This window comes from Lutra lutra, chromosome 3 (genome assembly GCF_902655055.1).
Source record: "Lutra lutra chromosome 3, mLutLut1.2, whole genome shotgun sequence".
Classification (NCBI taxonomy): Eukaryota; Metazoa; Chordata; class Mammalia; order Carnivora; family Mustelidae; genus Lutra; species Lutra lutra.
Genome location: NC_062280.1, coordinates 144395371 through 144415100, shown reverse-complemented (window position 1 = coordinate 144415100; position 19730 = coordinate 144395371). Strand labels below are relative to the sequence as shown.

Below are 19730 nucleotides of genomic sequence, written 5' to 3'. Positions count from 1 at the left end.
CTTTCTCTCACTGAGTATTTCCATGGTATGGAGGAGTCATAGTATAGTCATTCGTTGAAGGACATCTGTGTTGTTTCCCATTTTTTGCTAGTACAAATAAAGCTGCTATGAACATTTGTGTATAGATTTTTGTGTAAACATAAGTTTTCATTTCTCTGGGATAAATGCCTAAGAGTGCATTTGCTGGGTCATATTATATTACATGTTAAATTTTATAAGAAACTGCCAAAATTTTCCAGAGTGGCTATTTTTAAAAATAAGTATAAGTAATTTAAAAAACATTTTAAAAAGTGAGCCTAACAAATACAGGAAAGACACATTAACACAAACAGTTGAAATGGAACATGTCCAGCCCCTCAGAAGCTGCTGGGTATCTTATCCTTCTTCCATCATAATGTACTTCTTCCTCCACAAAGGTAACTGTTACCCTTGACATTTATGATAATCCCTTTATTTTTCTTTCATAATTAGCGTTTAAATCTTCATTCCTTTGCAATTTTTTATTTCTTTTCAGCGTACAGTATTCATTGTTTTTGCACCACCCCCAGTGCTCCATGCAATACGTGCCCTCCTCCCACCCCCCGCCCCTTCAAGACCCTCAGGTTGTTTTTCAGTCCATAGTCTCTCATGGTTCACCTCCCTTCCAATTTCCCTCAACTCCCTTCTCCTCTCCATCTCCCCATGTCCTCCATGTTATTTGTTATGCTCCACAAATCAGTGAAACCATATGATAGTTGACTCTCTCTGCTTGACTTATTTCACTCAGCATAATCTCTTCCAGTCCCGTCCTTGTTGCTACAAAAGTTGGGTATTCATCCTTTCTGATGGAGGCATAATACTCCATATTGTATATGGACCACATCTTCCTTATCCATTTGGCCGTTGAAGGGCATCTTGGTTCTTTCCACAGTTTGGCGACCGTGGCCATTGCCCTTTGCAATATTTTTTACTTCATTTTTGATTGTTAAAAAGAATCATACAAAATGCATTCTTTTTTGCATCGCTTTTTAACTGAACACTATTTTCTAGGACTGATTAATGTTGTATATAGCAGTAGCTTATTAAATTTTTTTCTGTATTCCAAAGTGTGTATTTAACATAGTTTAATTTTTACTGTTGGTGGGTATTTGAGGTGTTTATAATTTGTAGCTCATTACCAGTGCTGCTATCACATTTTTGTACAATTGCCCCAGTTCATAGATTTTTAAAAGGCATATTCCTAACTGTGGGCTTTGGTCATAGGACGTATTTGTTTTTTCTTCTAGTTGGTAATGCCAAACTGTTTTTTTTTTTTTTTAAGATTTTATTTATTTATTTGACAGACAGAGATCACAAGTAGGCAGAGAGGCAGGCAGCAGTAGGGGGTGGAGGGAAGGCGGGGAACAAGCTCCCCGCTGAGCAGAGAACCCTATGTAGGGCTCTATCCCAGGACCCTGGGATTGTGACCTGAGCCAAAGGCAGAGGCTTTAACCCACTGAGCCCCCCAGGCACCCCTGCCAAACTGTTTTTCAAAGGAGTTATACCAGTTTATATTTCCATCAGCACTGTGAGTTTTTTTGTTTCAGCTCTTCTCTAGTAGTATAGTCCAATTATTATTTTTAAGGTTAACTGTTAAAAATGGATGTGTAGTGATTTCTCATTGTGGTTTGATTTGACATTCCCCTGATTTCTAATGAAGTTGAGTCCTTTTCATTATTGTCCATTTGGATTTCCTGTTTTATGAAATGCTTGTTGAGATCTCTTACCTGTTTTTTATTGGGTTGACTTTCTCTTTTTGAGTTGTAGTTCTTTGTAAATTGTCGGTGTAGCCCTTAGTTATATGGTTATAAGTGTCTTTTATTCTGTGACTCACCTTCTCATTCTCTTAAAGGTGACTTTGATGAACAGAAGTTACTATCTTTGGTACATTCCATTTTATTAATCTTTTATGATTTGAGGTTTTTGTGTCCCATTGCAGTGCCCAAGACCATAAAGGTATTCTCATACCGTTTTCCAGAAGGTTTTTTTGTATTGTCTTTCACATTTTGATCTACAGTCTACCTGGAATTGGTTTTTCTGTATGGTGTGAGATAGGAGTCAAATTTTATTTTTCCTCGATATTGATGACTATCATGTACATTTTAGTCGACTATCTTTTTCTCACTGTTATGCATTGCCACCTTTGCCATAGGTATTTATTGAAGCAGAAGTCCGTTTTTAGATTCCCTATCTGTTCCATTAGTTGATTCATTTATCCTTGTGCTGTACCAAACAACTTTCTTACTGTATCTTGTACTAAGTCTTGATATCTAGGACAGGAAGCCCCTTGCCATCCTGTTCTTCAGGAGTATCTTGGTTATTTTTGGCCTCTCAGCATTTCTGTGTAAATTTTAGAATCATCTTATCTTCCATAAGCACTTGACTGGTTTATTTTTTATTGGAATTGTATTGTTCTGTATAGCAACTTAGGAAAAATAAGCATCTTTTATTGACTTTTGTAATATATGAACATTTGTGAAGTCTTTAAATTTTTTTTTAAGATTTATTTATTTATTTATTTTAGAGAGAGCTTGCAGTGGGGAGGGACGTAAGGGGAGGGGAAGAGAATCTCAAGCAGGCTCCCTAATGAGCACAGAGCCCAACATGGGCTTAATTTCAGGACTCAGATCATGACCTGAGCTTGAAACCAAAAGTCAGACACTTAACCGACTGAGCCACCACCCAGGTGCCCTTGTGAGGTCTTTAATTTTTCTCAGTAAAGTTTATAGTTTTTTCTTTGGATATCTTATACACTTTTATCATTTATAGATATTTGATATTTTTGACACTAAAGTACCTCTTTTAAAAGATTGTCATCACTTTGTTTCTGGAATATAGAAATACAGTTGAATTTTAATATTGACCTTGTGCTCTTCAACCTTCTTTAACTGCCTTATTCATTCTAATAGTTTATCTATAAATTTTTTTTAGTTTATAAATTTAAAAAAAATTCATACCTATGTAATCATAAAATCTGCAAATAAAACCTCAGTTTTGTGTCTTTCTTTCCAAATACTATACCTTTCATTTCTTTTTCTTGCATTATTGTACTAATTGGGGATATTAATAGGGTCATGTCTGTTTAACATTTCATCTTTATGTTTGCTGTAGGTTTTAGTTAGTTGGTTGTTTTGGGTAGGCAATCCTCATCAGATTAGGGAAATTCCTGTTTCTTCCTAATTTGCTAAGCATGCCGATGAATGAATGAATAATGAATTTTATCAAATATTTTTTCTGTCTCAAGATCTATTGATATTATAAAATTTACTTATGTGGAAAGTTATGTTGATTTTTAAAATTGCTAATCAAACTTCCATTTCTGGAATAACTAACTTGGCTTTGACTTGTAATACTTTTAATATTGCTAGATTCAGTTTGCTTATCTTTTGTTTCATATTTTTACATGAATTTACTTGTTCCATGTTCATGAATTGTTCTAAGTTCATGAATTTATTTGACCCATAATTTTCCTTTTTCCTAATGTTTTTATCAAGTTCTGGTATCGAGGTTACACTATACTCATAAAATGAGTTGGGGAAGTGATCCTTTTCTTGTTACGAAGATGATTTTTTATAAGATCGGGTATATTTCTTCCTTAAACAATTAGCAGAATTCACTGATTAGTCTAACTAGAAATGGAATTTTCTTTGTGGGCAGTTTTTAAATTATGGAGTTGGGGAGCAAATCTGTATAGCATTTCTACACATCTTGTGACAGCTTTTATCTCAGACTATCCTTTTAAGAATGTTTATATAACAAAAAGCCTTGAAATACAGAAATAGGGTCTTTCTACAGGGCAAAGGTTGTTAGGTTTGTTGGCAGCCTCGATATGAGATCGGTAGTTTTCTAAGCTTGGGGTTCTTCAGCTGTGACCCACACCCTCTGTGTACATACTATCTACCTGAGCCTCTTTTAGGTTGCTGCCATGGGCAGATAGCAGAGGCAAAAGGAACTGGATACAAATGTAAAAATCATGCTGTCTGCTTTGTGGTGAATAATGAAATCCTTTTCCCCTGGCCTAGGAGTCTCCTATCTTCTGCAGATGTCTATGAAATTGTGGTAGGAGTTTTCGAGTAACTTGGGTAAAATGTCAGACCCTTCTCAGTTGATGACAGGAAGTTGATTTATTTATAGGACTGTTTGAATTTCCTCTATCTTCTTGTGTCATTTTTGGTGAATTTTGACTTTCTTCATTTTATCTAAATTGTCAAATTTATTAGAATGAATTTCCACTTGTTTTCTTTTAAAATGTCCATAAAATTCATAATAATGCCTTTGTTCTTCATTCCTGATACTGGTAATTTGTGTTTTTGCTGAGTGTAGAATTCTAGGCTGATAGATACTTTCCTTCAACTCATTGAAGATAGTCACAGCCTTCAGTTGTTTTTGTCATGGAGAATTCTGCTTAGTTTGTTGCTTCTTTTAAAGTAATCTTTTTATTCTCTGTGGCTACTTGAAATTTTTCTCTTTATATTTCATTTCTACAGTGTTAATATGATACGTAAGTGGAGCTTTCTTTTTACGTAAGCTGCCTGGGATTCATTGAGCCTCTTGTATCTGTTGATTGGTCTTTCGTGAAGTTGAAAAATTTCAGACGCCATCCCTTTAAATGTTGCCTCTGTTCCATTTCTTTTTTTTCCCTCCTTCTGAGACTGATTAAACTAAATGTTTTAAATAGATGCTCAGCCTTTTCACTCTTTTATATCTCTTTTCTGATTTTTCTAGCTTTCTTCTTTTCATGCTGTGTTGTGCTATGCTATATTTCAGCTCACTGAAGTTTTCTTCTGTTGTGTCTAAAATCTCAACCAGTGAGGTTTAAATGTTACTTACTGTATTTGTTATTTCTAGATGTCCTCTTTGGTTCTTGTTGAATCTCTGAGAATCTTCCTGATGTACACAAGGAGGAGTTTTTGGCAGTCATCTTCAGAGACAGTCTACCACAGCCACATTTAAACCATGTTCAAGGCTTGACATTTTTCTGGTAGGATAGCCAGAGGATTGAAACCAGTTTGATCATTAGGGTCACCATGTAACGGGCCATCCAACTGGAACATTTTTGAGAGGTAAAAAGAAGTGTTATAATCCGGACTGTCTTGGGAAATCTAGGACCTGTGGTCATCCCAGTTATGATTTATTGTGGACTTTTCCATGTCCTGTTCACTCACCTTGGGAGTACAGTCCTTTGGGATGTTAATTTTTTATGGTAAGAGACTCCTCTTATGCTTTCCACCTTGTGCGGGATTTTGAGTTCTGTTTATTTTCCCCACTGCTTTCTTTGGGAGATTGTCTAAACAGGGTGTCTCATTTTCTCTGGATTGATGCATGACCTCACAGATTTTTGTTTTCCCTATATTTGGAGATTAGTGATTACTTATTGTCTTGTGGTCTTTTTGATACTTTTAAGATTTTATTCAGCTTTTATAGTTTTCTGTGGGAGCTTTGATCTAAATAACTTAGGCCACCATTATAGGGAATAAATACAAATGTGGTTAATTTACTTTAATTAACAAAAGAAAGAAAATGGAAAGAATTGTTTAGTGTCAAATAAGTGCTTCTTTTCCAGAAAAAAATATGAGTTCCCATGAGCTGCCTCTTAGTTGTGGAATGAGGTTGTGGGTGTGAGGGGGGAGCAGTTAAGGGTTTCAAGTCATTATGTTTGTTTTTTTAACTCCAGGTCCCACTTTTTGATAAACTTGTTAATTCCTTTTATGAAAAATTAGGACATTATTTCCCTCAAGATGTAATTTCTCAATTTTTATGAGTTACATTTTCACTTTATTGAGGCTTTAAAGGTTAACATTCTGTTCCATAGCTAATTCCCCTGCTGTTTAACCTTAGTGTTAGCTGTAAATAGATTTTGTGCTTTTTTTCTAGTTTTCTGATCATGCCATTTTATTCCTGAGTTATTTATTTTTATGTGTCTGTATATTGTCTAGATTTCCACATTAAGATCCTAATTTATTTTTAAAAAGGTTTCATGCATGACTTTTTAAAAATACAGTTTTTCTTTTCAGTTTCATTGTAGAATTTTTTTTTTAAAGATTTTATTTATTTGACAGACCAAGATCACAAGTAGGCAGAGAGGCAGGCAGAGAGAGAGAGAGAGAGAGAGAGAGAAGCAGGCTCCCTGCTGAGCAGAGAGCCCGATGCAAGGCTCAATCCCAGGACCCTGAGATCATGACCCGAGCCAAAGGCAGAGGCTTTAACCCACTGAGCCACCCAGGCACCCCTCATTGTAGAATTTTTGTCTCCATTTTAGACTCAAGATTTTATGTCTTTTTTAGATATATAGTTATAATTTTATATATAGAAGATAGATTATATATGTTTTATTCCTCAAGGAGTTATAGGCAATTAATGAATGTTTACTTTTAAGCTAATTAAACACTTTGGTGGAAGAATTGATTTACTTATTTGGTGGAAGAATTGATTTACTTATTTTCTCTCCTTGCTTCTTATCTTTATTTCCTCTGATGTTGAAATACAATTCTTAATAAGTACATTTTGTCTTAATTATAAGCTCTGATTTAATTTGGTCACTATGCTTGTATCATGTAAAAAATGGTCATTTTGGGTTTTTTTAGTTTTGTGTATTTGTAGTGAAATGGATTGAATTGTTATTTCTGGTATTTATATAGTTGAGTCCTCTTAATGTACTGCTTTAATAAATTTTTATACAATAAAATTATTCAATTATTTTTTCACATACATCTTAATATTTTCTTTAGAGGCATATAGTGATGTAGAAAGCATGACTTTTTCTTTAAAAATATTTTTTCATTTTGGTAGATTGTCAGTCTCTTTAGTGGTCCGTGCCATATGTAGTCATCAAAAAACAAAAGAGATGTGACATCAGTTCTTTATATACCCATTCCCTTCTTGCTAGCTGCCTCAAAAAGGAAAGGGTCACACATTTCAATTAATGACAGCTTGGAATTTATTTTCTTATTAATGGTTTTAAGGAGAGTTGTTATTATTTCTTAAGAATAAGAAATCAGGATAAAAGCTTGGTCCAGAGAGGTTTTTGGGGAATCTTGGAATGAATCGCCAAGAGTGTTTTAAATATATCGATTATTTACATACATAAACATTTCTTTCTTCTGTTCTTTCTTAAAATATTTTATTTATTATAGAGAGAGAGTGCGCACGCACACAAGTTGGGGTGGGGGACAGAGGAAGAAGCTGAACAGGAAGCCCAATGTGAGGCTTGATCCCAGGATCCTGGGATCATGACCAGAGTTGAAGGCAAATGCTTAACCGCCAGAGCTACCTAGGTGCCCCTCTACTGTTCGTAAAAAATTTTCAGGTGAGTTGAAAATCTTACCTCTGAATCACATTTACGTTATAAGTTTGTTTGGTGAACACTCTTTTTCATAGACTCAGGAAAAAAATTTTTTTTCTACTTTTCAAAGCTAGGGGGAGAATTTAGACTGACAGTGTTATGTTGTACTAATTGAGAGTGGTTTCTGGAAATGAATGCTGAATTAAAACCCTCTTTAGTCTCTCATTAGGAAGGATGCCTGAGTGCCTCAGTCAGTTAAACGTCTGCCTTCGGCTCAGGTCATGATCTCTGGGTCCTGGGATCGAGTCCCACATTGGGCTCCTTACTCAGTGGGGACCCCACTTCTCCCTCTGCCTGCCCCTGCCACTCCCCGTGCTTATGCTTTCTCTCTCTCTCTGTCTCTCTCTCTCTGTCTGATAAATAAATAAAATTTTTAGAAAGAAAATCTCTCAGTAGGAGCTCTGAAACCTTAGACATACATGGTCAAACTTCAGTTTGTACATCAGACACAGCAATGAGAATAATGCCTGGCACAAGCTAATGCTTAATAAACATTAGTGTCTTTTTATTCTTCTTTATTTTATTCCTTTATTTTTATAGTTATTATTAATATTTTTCATTTCTAATATGAGCTAGGAATTTGAATAGAAATGAACAGTAGACTTAAAAGTGAGAGTCTGGGGCGCCTGGGTGGCTCAGTGGGTTAAAGCCTCTGCCTTCGGCTCAGGTCATGGTCTCGGAGTCCTGGGATCGAGCCCCGCGTTGGGCTCTCTGCTCAGCTGGGAGCCTGCTTTCTCCTCTCTCTCTGCCTGCCTCTCTGCCTACTTGTGGTCTCTGTCTGTCAAATAAATAAAAAATAAATAAATAAATAAATAAAGGAGAGAGTCTTAGGCTACAGAGACAGCTTTAAATAAATGTCCACTGTAAACGTGTTTTTAAAATAAGGGTCTAAGAAAGTGAATTGCTATGGTAATTAAATTACAGTTTAACTTAAAATAAAATTTAAAAGATATCTATCATTAATATGAAGCCAAGCAGAAGGTATTATTAATAACAGCTTTAGTTAGGTGTGTGTTCAATTCAGAAAGATTGACCAAGCAATACCATTGGTCCTATTCCTCTCTTTGGTTTTATAAAAGATTGGTAGGAGCTATGTTCGCAGGCATTTTCCTTGAGTGCTTTAGAATAAGAACATTTCTCAATTTGTCCTCATCTTATTTGGTTATATTTAGTACATATAAGTGACCAGAAGGTAAGAGATGCCCAGGTTCCAAGGTAGTAGTTGGGACTATTTAACTCTTATTAATCTTAGTTGATATCTTTTGCTTGTTAGCCAATTTTCAAAATACTTTTTCTTTCCAGTGGACTCCTAACATATATATTCTCGTGTTTAAAACTTCTAAGTATTTATTAGTAATTTGTCTCTCAGATAGCTATGTAAAATAAGGTATTAAGCAACAGTAACTTCATATTTTATCTTTTAAAGCTGTATAGTACAAAACACTACATATTTAGAATTAAATATGAAATAAATTTACTAATATGTGGATGCATGAGTGTTGCTCTTAAAAGAGCAACAGATTTGTGTTGTATAACCTGAGGAAAAAAAACAAAACCCACCACTATTGACCTTTGGGTCACTTTTTATCTGATTTTTTTTTTTTTTTTTTTTTTTAAGAAAAAGTGTGTGAGCTTTAGCATCAGTGCTCCAGTATTTTCAGTGTAAAAGAAAGGCGGCAGTTGCTCTTCTTGATCCTTCTGTTGACATGTTCTTGGGGAAAGTGTCTAATTGTTTGAGTAGTTTAACACAAGCTTATTAATTTGGAATATTGAAGATAAGAGTACTAGCAACTTAGAAAACAAATGGCTTCCCTGCTGGTTAAAGCCTCAGACCCCTCTCTGTGTGGAAATCGCTTCTTATGTAACTCTTCGTTTATGCCTTGCTGTTCCTAAGAAATTGGCCATGTCCGTCTGCCAGCTTCCACCAGTTCAGTTTTTCAGTCTATGTTTCTCCTTCCCAGGTTGTTGTTGTTGTTGTTTTTTAAGATTTTACTTATTTATTTGACAGAGGGAGACCACAAGTAGGCAGAGCAGCAGGCAGAGAGAGAGGGGGGAGCAGGGAGAGCCTGATATGGGGCTCGATCTCAGGACCCTGGTATCATGTCCTGAGCCAAAGGCATAGGCTTAACCCACTGAGCCACCCAGGCGCCCCTCTCCTTCCCAGTTTTCTTTCTTCACTTCCTCTCAGTACTCTAAAACAGAGCATGCAAGATGCTTTTTGATCCTAAGTATTTTATTTTTTTTTTAAGATTTTATTTGTCAGAGAGAAAGCACAAACAGGGGGAATGGCAGGCAGAGGGAAAAACAGGCTCCCTGCTGAGCAAAGAGCCTGATGCAGGGCTAGATCCCAGTACCCTGGGATCATGACCTGAGCCTTAGGCAGCTGCTAAACTGACTGAGACACCCAGGTGTCCCAATCCTAAGTTTTTTTTTTTTAATTGTTTGATACTACTGGAAAAGAGAAGAGAATTATGTTTTTTTTCTGTCCATCCTCTTACTCCGCTACCCCCTAAGTAGGGATAGAGGGTATAGTACAAATGTTGACGGTATCTCAGAAATTTGTGAAGTTGTTCCTTTGCTTACTTTATATAAATACACTCTCCACCCCACCAAACCCCTCTCTCCCAGTTGCCTAAAGATATTATACTTTTTCTTAGATGTTCCCATGGAAGAATTTTTAGTTCATTTTTAGCAATCAGTTTGGTGGTTATTTCCGGGGAGCTAGGTATTATTCTGGATTATTCAATAATTATTCTGTACCTGAATGAGGAAAATCTCCTTGGCTCATAGAGGTTTCTTTCCTGGTTAGACTTACTCCCTGACCTGTCAGTCACACCCTTTCCTTTCTGTGACTGTGGCTCAGCATGTCTCAGAAATGGATTCTATCTTGGTTTTTTCTTGCATCAAACTCACCAGACTGGGGCACCTGGGTGGCTCAGGAGGTTAAGCCTCTGCCTTCGGCTCAGATCATGATCTCAGGGTCCTGGGATCGAGCCCCAAATCGGGTTCTCTGCTCAGCGGGGAGCCTGCTCCCCCCACCCCCCGGCAACTTCTCTTCCTGTCTGTCTGCCTACTTGTGATCTCTCTGTCTGTCAAATAAATAAATAAAATCTTTAAAAAAAAAAAAAAAAACCTCACCAGACTGGCACTGGCTGGATTCCCTTTTGGTTAACTTCGGCATCTTTTGGTATCTTATGCCAAGTCTTGGCCCAGTCTAATAAGGGGAGTTGCTAACCATTCTTCAACATTATCTTGCCCATTTTCAAGGCTGCATTGTAACAAGTAAACATATATGTATCATAAATGCCTGCGATTGTATATATTGGTTCTGTTGTTTTATAAATTAATCACCTGTGGGTTTTAGATTCTTTTGTTTGATGTTTCTCTCCAGTAATCACCCAATCCTTATTAATAAATTATTCCTGTACATAGCTATTATATAGTCTTTCCTTTTTCTTTCTATAGGGGATTCTATAAAAACATACATGGATATGGGGTGCCTGGCTGGCTTAGTTGGTTAAGCATCTGACTCTTGATTTCAGCCCAGGTCATGATCTCAGGGTCATGAGATTGAACCCCATGTGGGCCTCTATGCTCCGTGGGGAGTCTGCTTGAGATTCTCTCTCCCTCTGCCCCATCCCGTTAACAGGTACATGCACGTGGGCTCTCTCCCTCTCTCTCAAATAAATAAATCTTTTATATATATACACACACACATACATACATACATACATACATACAAACACATTCACACAGATAGAAAAAATACATAAAAATCAAAGTAGTTCTTTTAGGGGGCGCCTGAGTGGCTCACTTGGTTAAGCATCCAGCTCTTAATCTCAGCTTAGGTCTTATCTCAGGGTTGTGAGTTTTAGACCCTCCTTGGGCTCCGCACTGGGTGTGGAGCCTATTTAAAAGAAAAAAAGGGGGCGCCTGGGTGGCTCAGTGGGTTAAGCCGCTGCCTTCAGCTCTGGTCATAATCCCAGGTCCTGGGTTCGAGCCCCACATCGGGCTTTCTGCTCAGCAGGGAGCCTGCTTCCTCCTCTCTCTCTCTGCCTGCTTCTCTGCCTACTTGTGATTTCTCTTTGTCAAATAAATAAATAAAATCTTTAAAAAAAAAATAAAAGAAAAAAAGAATTGTTAGGATATAGGATCGTAGATATCTGCATTCATATTATTTTTAATATTAAAAAAAAAATAAGTAGTGGGGCACCTGGCTGGCTCACTCAGAAGAGCATGTGACTCTTGATCTCAGGGTTGTAAGTTTGAGCTCCACATTGAATGTAGAGATTACTTAAAAATAAGAAGAAATTTAAAAAATTTTTTTAAAAGTTCATCAAATGATATTCCTAAAACAAATGCTAAATGGTCTAGTTTTTTCTGCAGCTGCATAAAAGTCAGGTAATTAAATTCAAGGAACTACTGAGATTAAAGTTAGTATCATTCAATAATTCTTAATCTTAAAAACTGGTTTTAAACATCTTGTTATTAAAAAAAGTCTGTTGTAACAAGGCAAAATCAGTGGAGTGAAATTAGGAAGAAATCAGACTTGTTCAATTTTACACTTTAATGATATAGAAAATATGTCTAAACATCTTAGAGGACAAGAATCAAAATTACTTTTTGAAAAGTTGGGCCTGTCTTCAAAAAGGAATTTTCCAAAGTTAACTAGATTAAAAAAAAAAAAACTACTAACTGTTTGCTTTTAAATGTGCCTAAATACTCTGGAATCTTGGGTTTGGAAAAACCTGTTGTGTTCTTAGGTTAACAGTTATGTTTTATGATAGGGAACAGTTTTTTTTTAAGACCTATAATAAAGAAGTACATTATAATTGCCTCACTCTTTCATGTCCAATTCAGTATTTTTTCTGAAATAATCAGTGATCTGAATAAAGATAGAGGTTCTACATTTTATATACAGTATCCCTAACATTGTACTTTTTTTACATTTTTGGAAATTTTTAAGCAAAGGTTATTTATAGCAGCTTATGAGATTTATATCAGTGATTTTTGTTTGATAGAAACTCTTGAACCCGGTGTTTATTTTGGTCAAGAAGTAGGAACACAGTCAGCTCTTCATAAATTATCTTAGGTAAATTTAAAATTTCATCTTAGGGACGCCTGGGTGGCTCAGTTGGTTAAGCGGCTGCCTTCGGCTCAGGTCATGATCCCAGCGTCCTGGGATCGAGTCCCACATCGGGCTCCTTGCTCAGCGGGGAGCCTGCTTCTCCCTCTGCCTCTACCTACCACTCTGTCTGCCTGTGCTCATGCTCGCTCCCTCTCTCTCTCTCTCTTTCTAACAAATAAATAAATAAAATCTTTAAAATTTCATCTTAGTTGTTTCCCTCTGCCCAGCATACTTTCCTTTATCACCACTCCCTCGGTGCTTGTTAACAGAAGCAAATTAATTTTAATATTAACTTAAGCAAAATATGATTAGGAAGACCAGTCTGCTGCGGAAGTAGCCATATATATTTCAGAGCTAAATACAAGTAATTTCTAAGTTGCACGCTGTTTTGGATAGTCCATATTACACCTCTGCTTTATTAGCAAAGATAATTATGAGTCTGATGCTCTAATTTTAACCTTGACTGACATCATTGCAGTTTAAGACATTTAACCAGAATTTATTAGGTGGGGTATCTCTAAGATTGTGTTATCACATATATTACTGCTGACTGGATTTATACTGCTGATGAAACAGCTGCAACGATTATTTTGTTCTTGTAGATTTTATACATGAAGATAGAATATAAAAAGTCCCAGGAAACTCATCATATGCATTTTTAATACAGATGAAAACTGTGATGGCCTATAGCAATTTAAAGTATATTCTTATATATATTTATAGTGTTCATCAAAGTATTAAGCATGTTTGTTAAAAGTTCTGCATTCTGTTCATGTCTAAGTTGAAAGCCTAATTAATGTAAATGTGAATTTTTGTGCATGGTATTCATGATTATGTCATGAAGATATCTTTATACTGGATAAGATAATAATCAGTGGTTATTGAAAGTCTATAGTGTGTGAGGCACTTTACGTATAATTTAGAATTTCATTTAGGTCTTATAAAAGGTCCGCCAGCTAATCATTATCTCCATTTTGTTATGGGGATGTTCAAGTTCAAAGAAGTTAAGAATCTTGCTTACATCATGTAAACAAGTTAGTGGAGGTTAATTGAATTTGAATCCAGGTCTGACTCCAGTGGTCATGTGTGCTCTACTTTTTCTTCATAATATCTCCATTCTGTGGACGGTACAAGTCCTAAAAAGTTAACCTGTTCCTCAAACTTGATATATGAAAATCTGGATTTACTAGTAGACAAATTTGGGATATCCTTTATTCTTGTGAGATGGTTCATCTCATGTTCTTTAAATGACCCCGCATGACATTAAAAATATTATTTGCTTTCCCCTAGTTCAGTTTGTCACTCAACATTTTACGAGTACCTGCATTGTGAGATTTCATCAAGTGAGGCGAACCTGGGTTTTGGTACTCTGTATTCAGCACAGACTTTATGCACACCAGGTTCTAAGTGTTAAGAGATGTAAGTGGCTGGCAAAAGCAGACATAGTTCCTGCTGGCTCTGGAGCTAGTTAGTATACCTGGGTTTCAAGTCTGGGTTACACTTTTACCTCTTAATAACTGTATGATCTTAGGTTCCTTAGCCCTCATAAGTCTCTATTTCTTCACCTGAAAGAAGGAAAGAATGGTAGTACCTTTCTTAGGGTCATTGTGAAGATTAATTGAGATAATGTATGTTCTTATGTCGTATTAGGCATGAATGAAACAATAAGCATTACCTTTTTTTCTTTTTGAAGCATTACCTTTTAATATCATCTTTAAAAGAGCAATTGAACTATAATGAAATTTCTTTTAAAAAAAATATCAAGCCTCGGGGTGCCTGGGTGGCTCAGTGGGTTAAGCCTCTGTCTTTGGCTCGGGTCATGATCTCGGGGTCCTGGGATCGAGCCCCGCATCGGGCTCTCTGCTCAGCGGGAGCCTGCTTCCCCCTCTCTCTCTGCCTGCCTCTCCGCCTACTTGTGATCTCTGTCCAATAAATAAATAATAACAAGTCTCATTAGTATTATTAGCTTGAGTCTGGGATGGTAGTCATCTTTTACCTGCAGAGTCTCATTAAGTGTTTCATTTGCTCTGCACACAGCCATACACATTTTAGAAATATACTACACTATCAGCTGTGTTTTGTTTTTCATATTTTAAGGACACTACTAGAAGCATTGCATGGGATAATTCCAAATGCAGGGGTATGTATGTTTGGCTTGTGGCAAGTAAACTATTTTTTGTTACTTTCCTTTTGAAAAAGAAGATAGTCACTTTGTGATTTATTCTGTGAAGCAATGAGAATTTCTGTGAGAAGAATTTAAGGAAGAAATTCTTCGTTGACTCCAAACAGAAATACAGCATCACTCTTACGATTGGCATTTTTTATGATTTCTTGAGTTATTTTTAGTGGAAAATATTTCTAAATATTTTAAGAAATAGGAAAACTGAAAATGAGATTTCCTGTATACTTAAACATAGTATTTATGCACTTGGATATGTAAATTCAAATGCAGCTAAAACTGAATTTAAAAAGGTACACTTATAAAAAGTCATACAAGAGTAATTGATCTAGTCAAATGACCTTCAATAACTAAATTGTTTTAGAATATTATGATAAAGAATGTAACGATGTGTTAAATGCATCCAGTTATCATTTCTTTTGGAAACATATGTTAAAATGAATGACAGATTTCTTTAAGTAGTGGTTTCTGTTGGTAATAATTTGTTACGACAGTTAAATTCTCTTTTTGTGAATTCATGCAAAAACCTATACTACCTCTAAGGTGATTTGTTTAGTGATATCTCCTGTAGAAAGATATGTCAGGGCTATTTTCATTATCTGTAATGAAATCTTGTTAGAGAAAATCTTGCTTTGACATTAAATCATTCTCATTTTTTTTCATTACCAAAGTCCAAATGCCAAGGAAAAGTCAACTCACAAGCTGGAGAAGTATGTAAACAGTTCAATTACAGGGAACTGTTTTAAAATAGACTTTACTGGGACGCCTGGGTGGCTCAGTTGGTTGGACGACTGCCTTCAGCTCAGGTCATAATCCTGGAGTCCCGGGATCGAGTCCCACATCGGGCTCCCAGCTCCACAGGGAGTCTGCTTCTCTCTCTGACCTTCTCCTCACTCATGCTCTCTCTCACTGTCTCTCTCTCAAATAAATAAATAAAATCTTTAAAAAATAAATAAATAAATAAATTAAATAAAATAGACTTTACTATATTTTACTATTTTCATAGTTTCTTTAAATCCTGATTAAGCCATGTTAAAGTACATAAGAGATAATTTGATGTTTTATTAGAAACTTTTATACATAAAGGAAGATTGTGTGGTTGATATGGAATTTTTTTTTTTTAAGTGGATTTTTTAAGGGACTTTCTGGTATAATTTTAAAATTTTTCCTTTAGTATGTGCAGCCAACTTTTCCATTCCCTTTGATTTATTAAGTGAGAGAGTTCTGAGGACGAATATTAGCTTTGCTGCTAATTTACTGTAAGTTTTTAATGTGTAAGCAAACTTTTGGCATATATGCTAATTTATATAACTCACGATTTTCAGCAATCTTTTGTGGAAATTTATTAAAATTAAGATTTAGTTACCTGTTTTAATGGTCAAATTTTAAAGGAGCAAATTTAAGATATAATTTATTCGTAGAAGCTAAAGAAAATAAGAGGCATAGAAATTATTTAGCTGCTCTTTTGGAGGGAAAAATGCATTTACATTTAGAGCTAAGTTTCTGCATTATTTCATTGAGAAGCCATATATAAAACTTAATTAAAAACATAACTTCCCATTTAGCATAAATTAAAGAAACTAACACAACTCAGTGAATTTGAGATTTAGCATCAAAATATGTATTGGAAAGAATAAAGTTCTTTTGTAAGAATAATGTTTAATGATGCACATTTAATATTTTTGAGCTTTAAAAATGAATAGATTCAAAGGATGTTCTGAAAATGAACTCCTTTATTATTGTGATACCACATAAACTGTTAAGGCTAAGTTATCCATGCTCTGTTGGAGCTCAGCCTGCAAAGAAATGAATTTGCTGATTTTTGTCACTTGCAAGACCAGCCAGGGTTACTGTAGCCTGTCAGTTGACTACATCAATGCATAATACTATGTGAAATCATCAAGTGGTACTCTGTGTTTTGAAAGAGACACATTTAACTTTTTATTGTAATTATTAATACAAGCAAAGAAGCTAATAGTGCTTTTATATTTTTATTGGCATCACGCAGTTTTCTAGGAATGTTCAGCAATATGTCAATTCAGCTATAATTATAGCATGAAATACAGGAACTACAAATAAGCTTTTGGTGCCTGCCATTAAAATTAAATCAGTAACTTTAATACCTTCTTACAGTTACATTTGGTTTCGCTGTAGCTCTGTCTTAGTACATCTGCACATCTCCTTTGCTCTCAGTAGTTAATTTTTACCAGTTCAGTTTCTTTGTAGTTTTGCAGAAAGGATTTTAAATCTTACAGCCCTTTAACGTATTTTTATTACCATTTACTTAAATGATAGATAATGTACATGCTTGTTCATTGTGCAAGTACCCAAGACATTCTCATTAAAAGCTTCAGAAGTAAACAAATAACAAAAGCATTCAGTCTTTATTTACAATATATAGAACATCACTGTTTTCATTTTAAGTATAAGAGTCTGATCAGCAGGAACACCCTTGAGAAGGGCATCTTTAGCAATAGAATTTACATACCGTTAGCTCACAGTAATTGATTAGCAGCAGGGCTCTGAGTACGGAGCTGGCCCGGCACACGTTATTTGGGATGCCTTTGATGCCGTGGTTTTCCGAAGCTTGCTGGCTGCATGCTTGTTGCCTTTGTTCATGACACAGGTAATTACTTGATAAAATGAAGTGCATCGCTGTGAACAATTGACCCTTTGGAACAATCCAGGCTGGTCAGCAGTCTAAAGCCACACTTTAAGGCCATCATTATAGCCTCAAACTTGAGAGTTTCCAGGGTACAGACAAAGGTGTTGTCTTCCTTTAGTACAAGTCGAGTGCCATTTTCAGACTTTATGAAGTATTTGAATTGAATGATATTTGATGATATTGAAAACTCCTCTGGAAATCCATCCAGCCTGCTTTTGGACACCAGAACAATGCGAGATTTGATTTTTGATATGAAATCAGGAGCATTACAGAAAATTCTCAGTCCTTGTGAGCGATCATGGTTATCTGTTATTTCCAAGAAAGTAGTCTCTCTGGGTGTTAGCTGTTCTTTTTCCCACCTGGATTTCACTTCCTCCGCCAGTCCCTTGAGCTGAAAGAATTCTGCTTCTTGTGCAAGAAGTTGATTTTCTCGAAACCCTTCAGGCAGTAGAAGTTCTCCATTTCGTAGGAAGTTTAGGACATGTCTGAAGAGGAGTCCATCCCTGTCTATGAAATAGTGACCATCAGCATCAAACGGGCAGAGTATTTTTCCATTTACTATACCTTCAAGGAAAGTGTCTGGGTACTTGGTCAGTGTTTGTTTTTGAGTAATGTATAAATATCCACCAACGTTGAGGGTCATCAGTGTGGACTTGCAGTTCTGTCCTTGATCAGCATCTTCCAGGCTGTTGTGTTTGCCTTCATACTCCTTTTCTTTTTCTCTTCTGTTTATTTTACGCTCCATTTTTGAAAATTCTATTTCAGCCTGGTCTTCTTGGCTCTGAGATTTTTAAAAAAGAAACACTACCACACAAGCACGCCTTTATTCAGCCTCAGCCTGGTGATGGAATGGAAATGCTGGCAGCATCGCCTGCGCTGTCAGCTCGGTTTTGCAGTAGGTGGCGTATCAGCTATGTGTGCGGGAGCTTTCTGGAGTAAGACGGGAAAAAAAAGATAATTTGCATTTAACTGTGTCGGGGAAGGAATTTGTTGTTTAAGGATTTTCATGTATACTCTTTGAAATAATAAAAGTTACTCAAGATAAATTGAATGTCCTCTTAGCAGTTAAGCAATTACAAAATGTTTAATTTTCCAGCTAAGTTTGAGTATGTTTCCATTTCTAAGTGTTTTTTAAGTTATGGCTCAATCAGGCAAGCTTAATATTGAATAGTATTGTTAACTTCTGGAGAATAATGTGTTATTGAATTAGTATCATCTTTCAAAGTAAATCATAAATAGGAAACCTAAAGAGAAAGGGAGTAGATGTATAAAATATTTTTTTCTAGAAAAAGTCACACATTTCACAGTGTGTAGTAATTTTAGAGACCCAAATGAGAATATTAAACCTGTTATTTGTGATACTGCACATGAATTTAATTGGATTTGCATGTGATTCTGATTTGGGGATTTTTAGTATGTGAGAAGAAATTTTCTTAAAACTGTTTAACAAAAGGTTCTTTCTTTCTTTCTTCCTTTCTTTTTTTCCTTTTCTTTATTTCAAGGAAAAACATCAAATATACAGGCTTTGCAGTAATCATTAACATTTCTTTTTGGTTAAGATTTCCTGTGGAAAATTCATAAGCTTCTTTTGCCCTAAAGCTTCTCCAGTGCTGAACAAAGACTTGGGCTGCTATAGAAAATACTATAACTGTGTATGTGAGTATGCACACGTGCGTGTGTGTTTCAGAAGATAAAAGATTCAGAATACCTGCTATAAAATAGTGTCATGGTAAATTTCACTGAGGGGGTTGGCTTTTTTTTTAATTGTTGCTGGTTTTTCTCCCCCCGCTGTGTTCACCAAAGGCAAGAGAAAGGGCTAGAGACAGCTTTTTTTTTTTTTTTTAACTTGGGAATGGAACAGCTTTCAGTCTGATGTTTTTCCCTGTTTCTTTCTTTTTTTCCCTTCCCTTCTAACTTGCCTTCAAAAGCATTTTAGAGATCTGAGCTTTCATTTCTAGAGTTTAAAGGCCCAGTGGTAAGAAATGTGAACATTTTCCCCTGTACCCTATTATTTGGCTGGTCTATCTGCTAAATTATTCTGAGAAACTACATTATTCTCAGAATTAAATCAGATTTAATATTAAATTGACTTCTGTTATGTTAAAGGTATTTTTAAATTATTCAACTGTATGCTGGTGGAAATCCTGGAGTAGAGTCTTCTAAAAATGCTTACCTTGTATTTTCTCTAAATAATGTTAGATTTTCTTCAGATATAAAAAATTATATCCTTAATTATAGCAGGTAACATATTGACCTTTGAAATTATCAAAAGTCCATTGAAATTAAACTAGAAATCTAATGCATAAACATTTTTAGAGCTGAGTTTTTACTTAGAAACCATAAAATTCAACCTCCTCATTTTACCAAAAATAAAATTACATTCTAGAGAGTTTTTATT

The 19730-nt window shown here is 35.6% G+C and overlaps 2 protein-coding genes across 4 annotated transcripts in view; one reads left to right on the top strand and one right to left on the bottom strand.

Annotated features, from left to right (window-relative positions):
* GTF2F2 (general transcription factor IIF subunit 2) overlaps positions 1–19730 on the top strand; it is a 158336-nt gene that overhangs the window by 56885 nt on the left and 81721 nt on the right. The gene's annotated exons all lie outside the window — the stretch shown is intronic.
* Positions 16651–19730, bottom strand: part of KCTD4 (potassium channel tetramerization domain containing 4) — a 39772-nt gene continuing 36692 nt past the window's right edge. For all 3 annotated transcript variants that reach the window (XM_047723491.1, XM_047723493.1, XM_047723492.1), the window contains one exon: positions 16651–18262. In XM_047723491.1, coding sequence (XP_047579447.1) covers positions 17298–18077 — 780 coding nt within the window. In that variant the 5' untranslated portion in view covers positions 18078–18262 and the 3' untranslated portion in view covers positions 16651–17297. The remainder of the gene's footprint in view (positions 18263–19730) is intronic.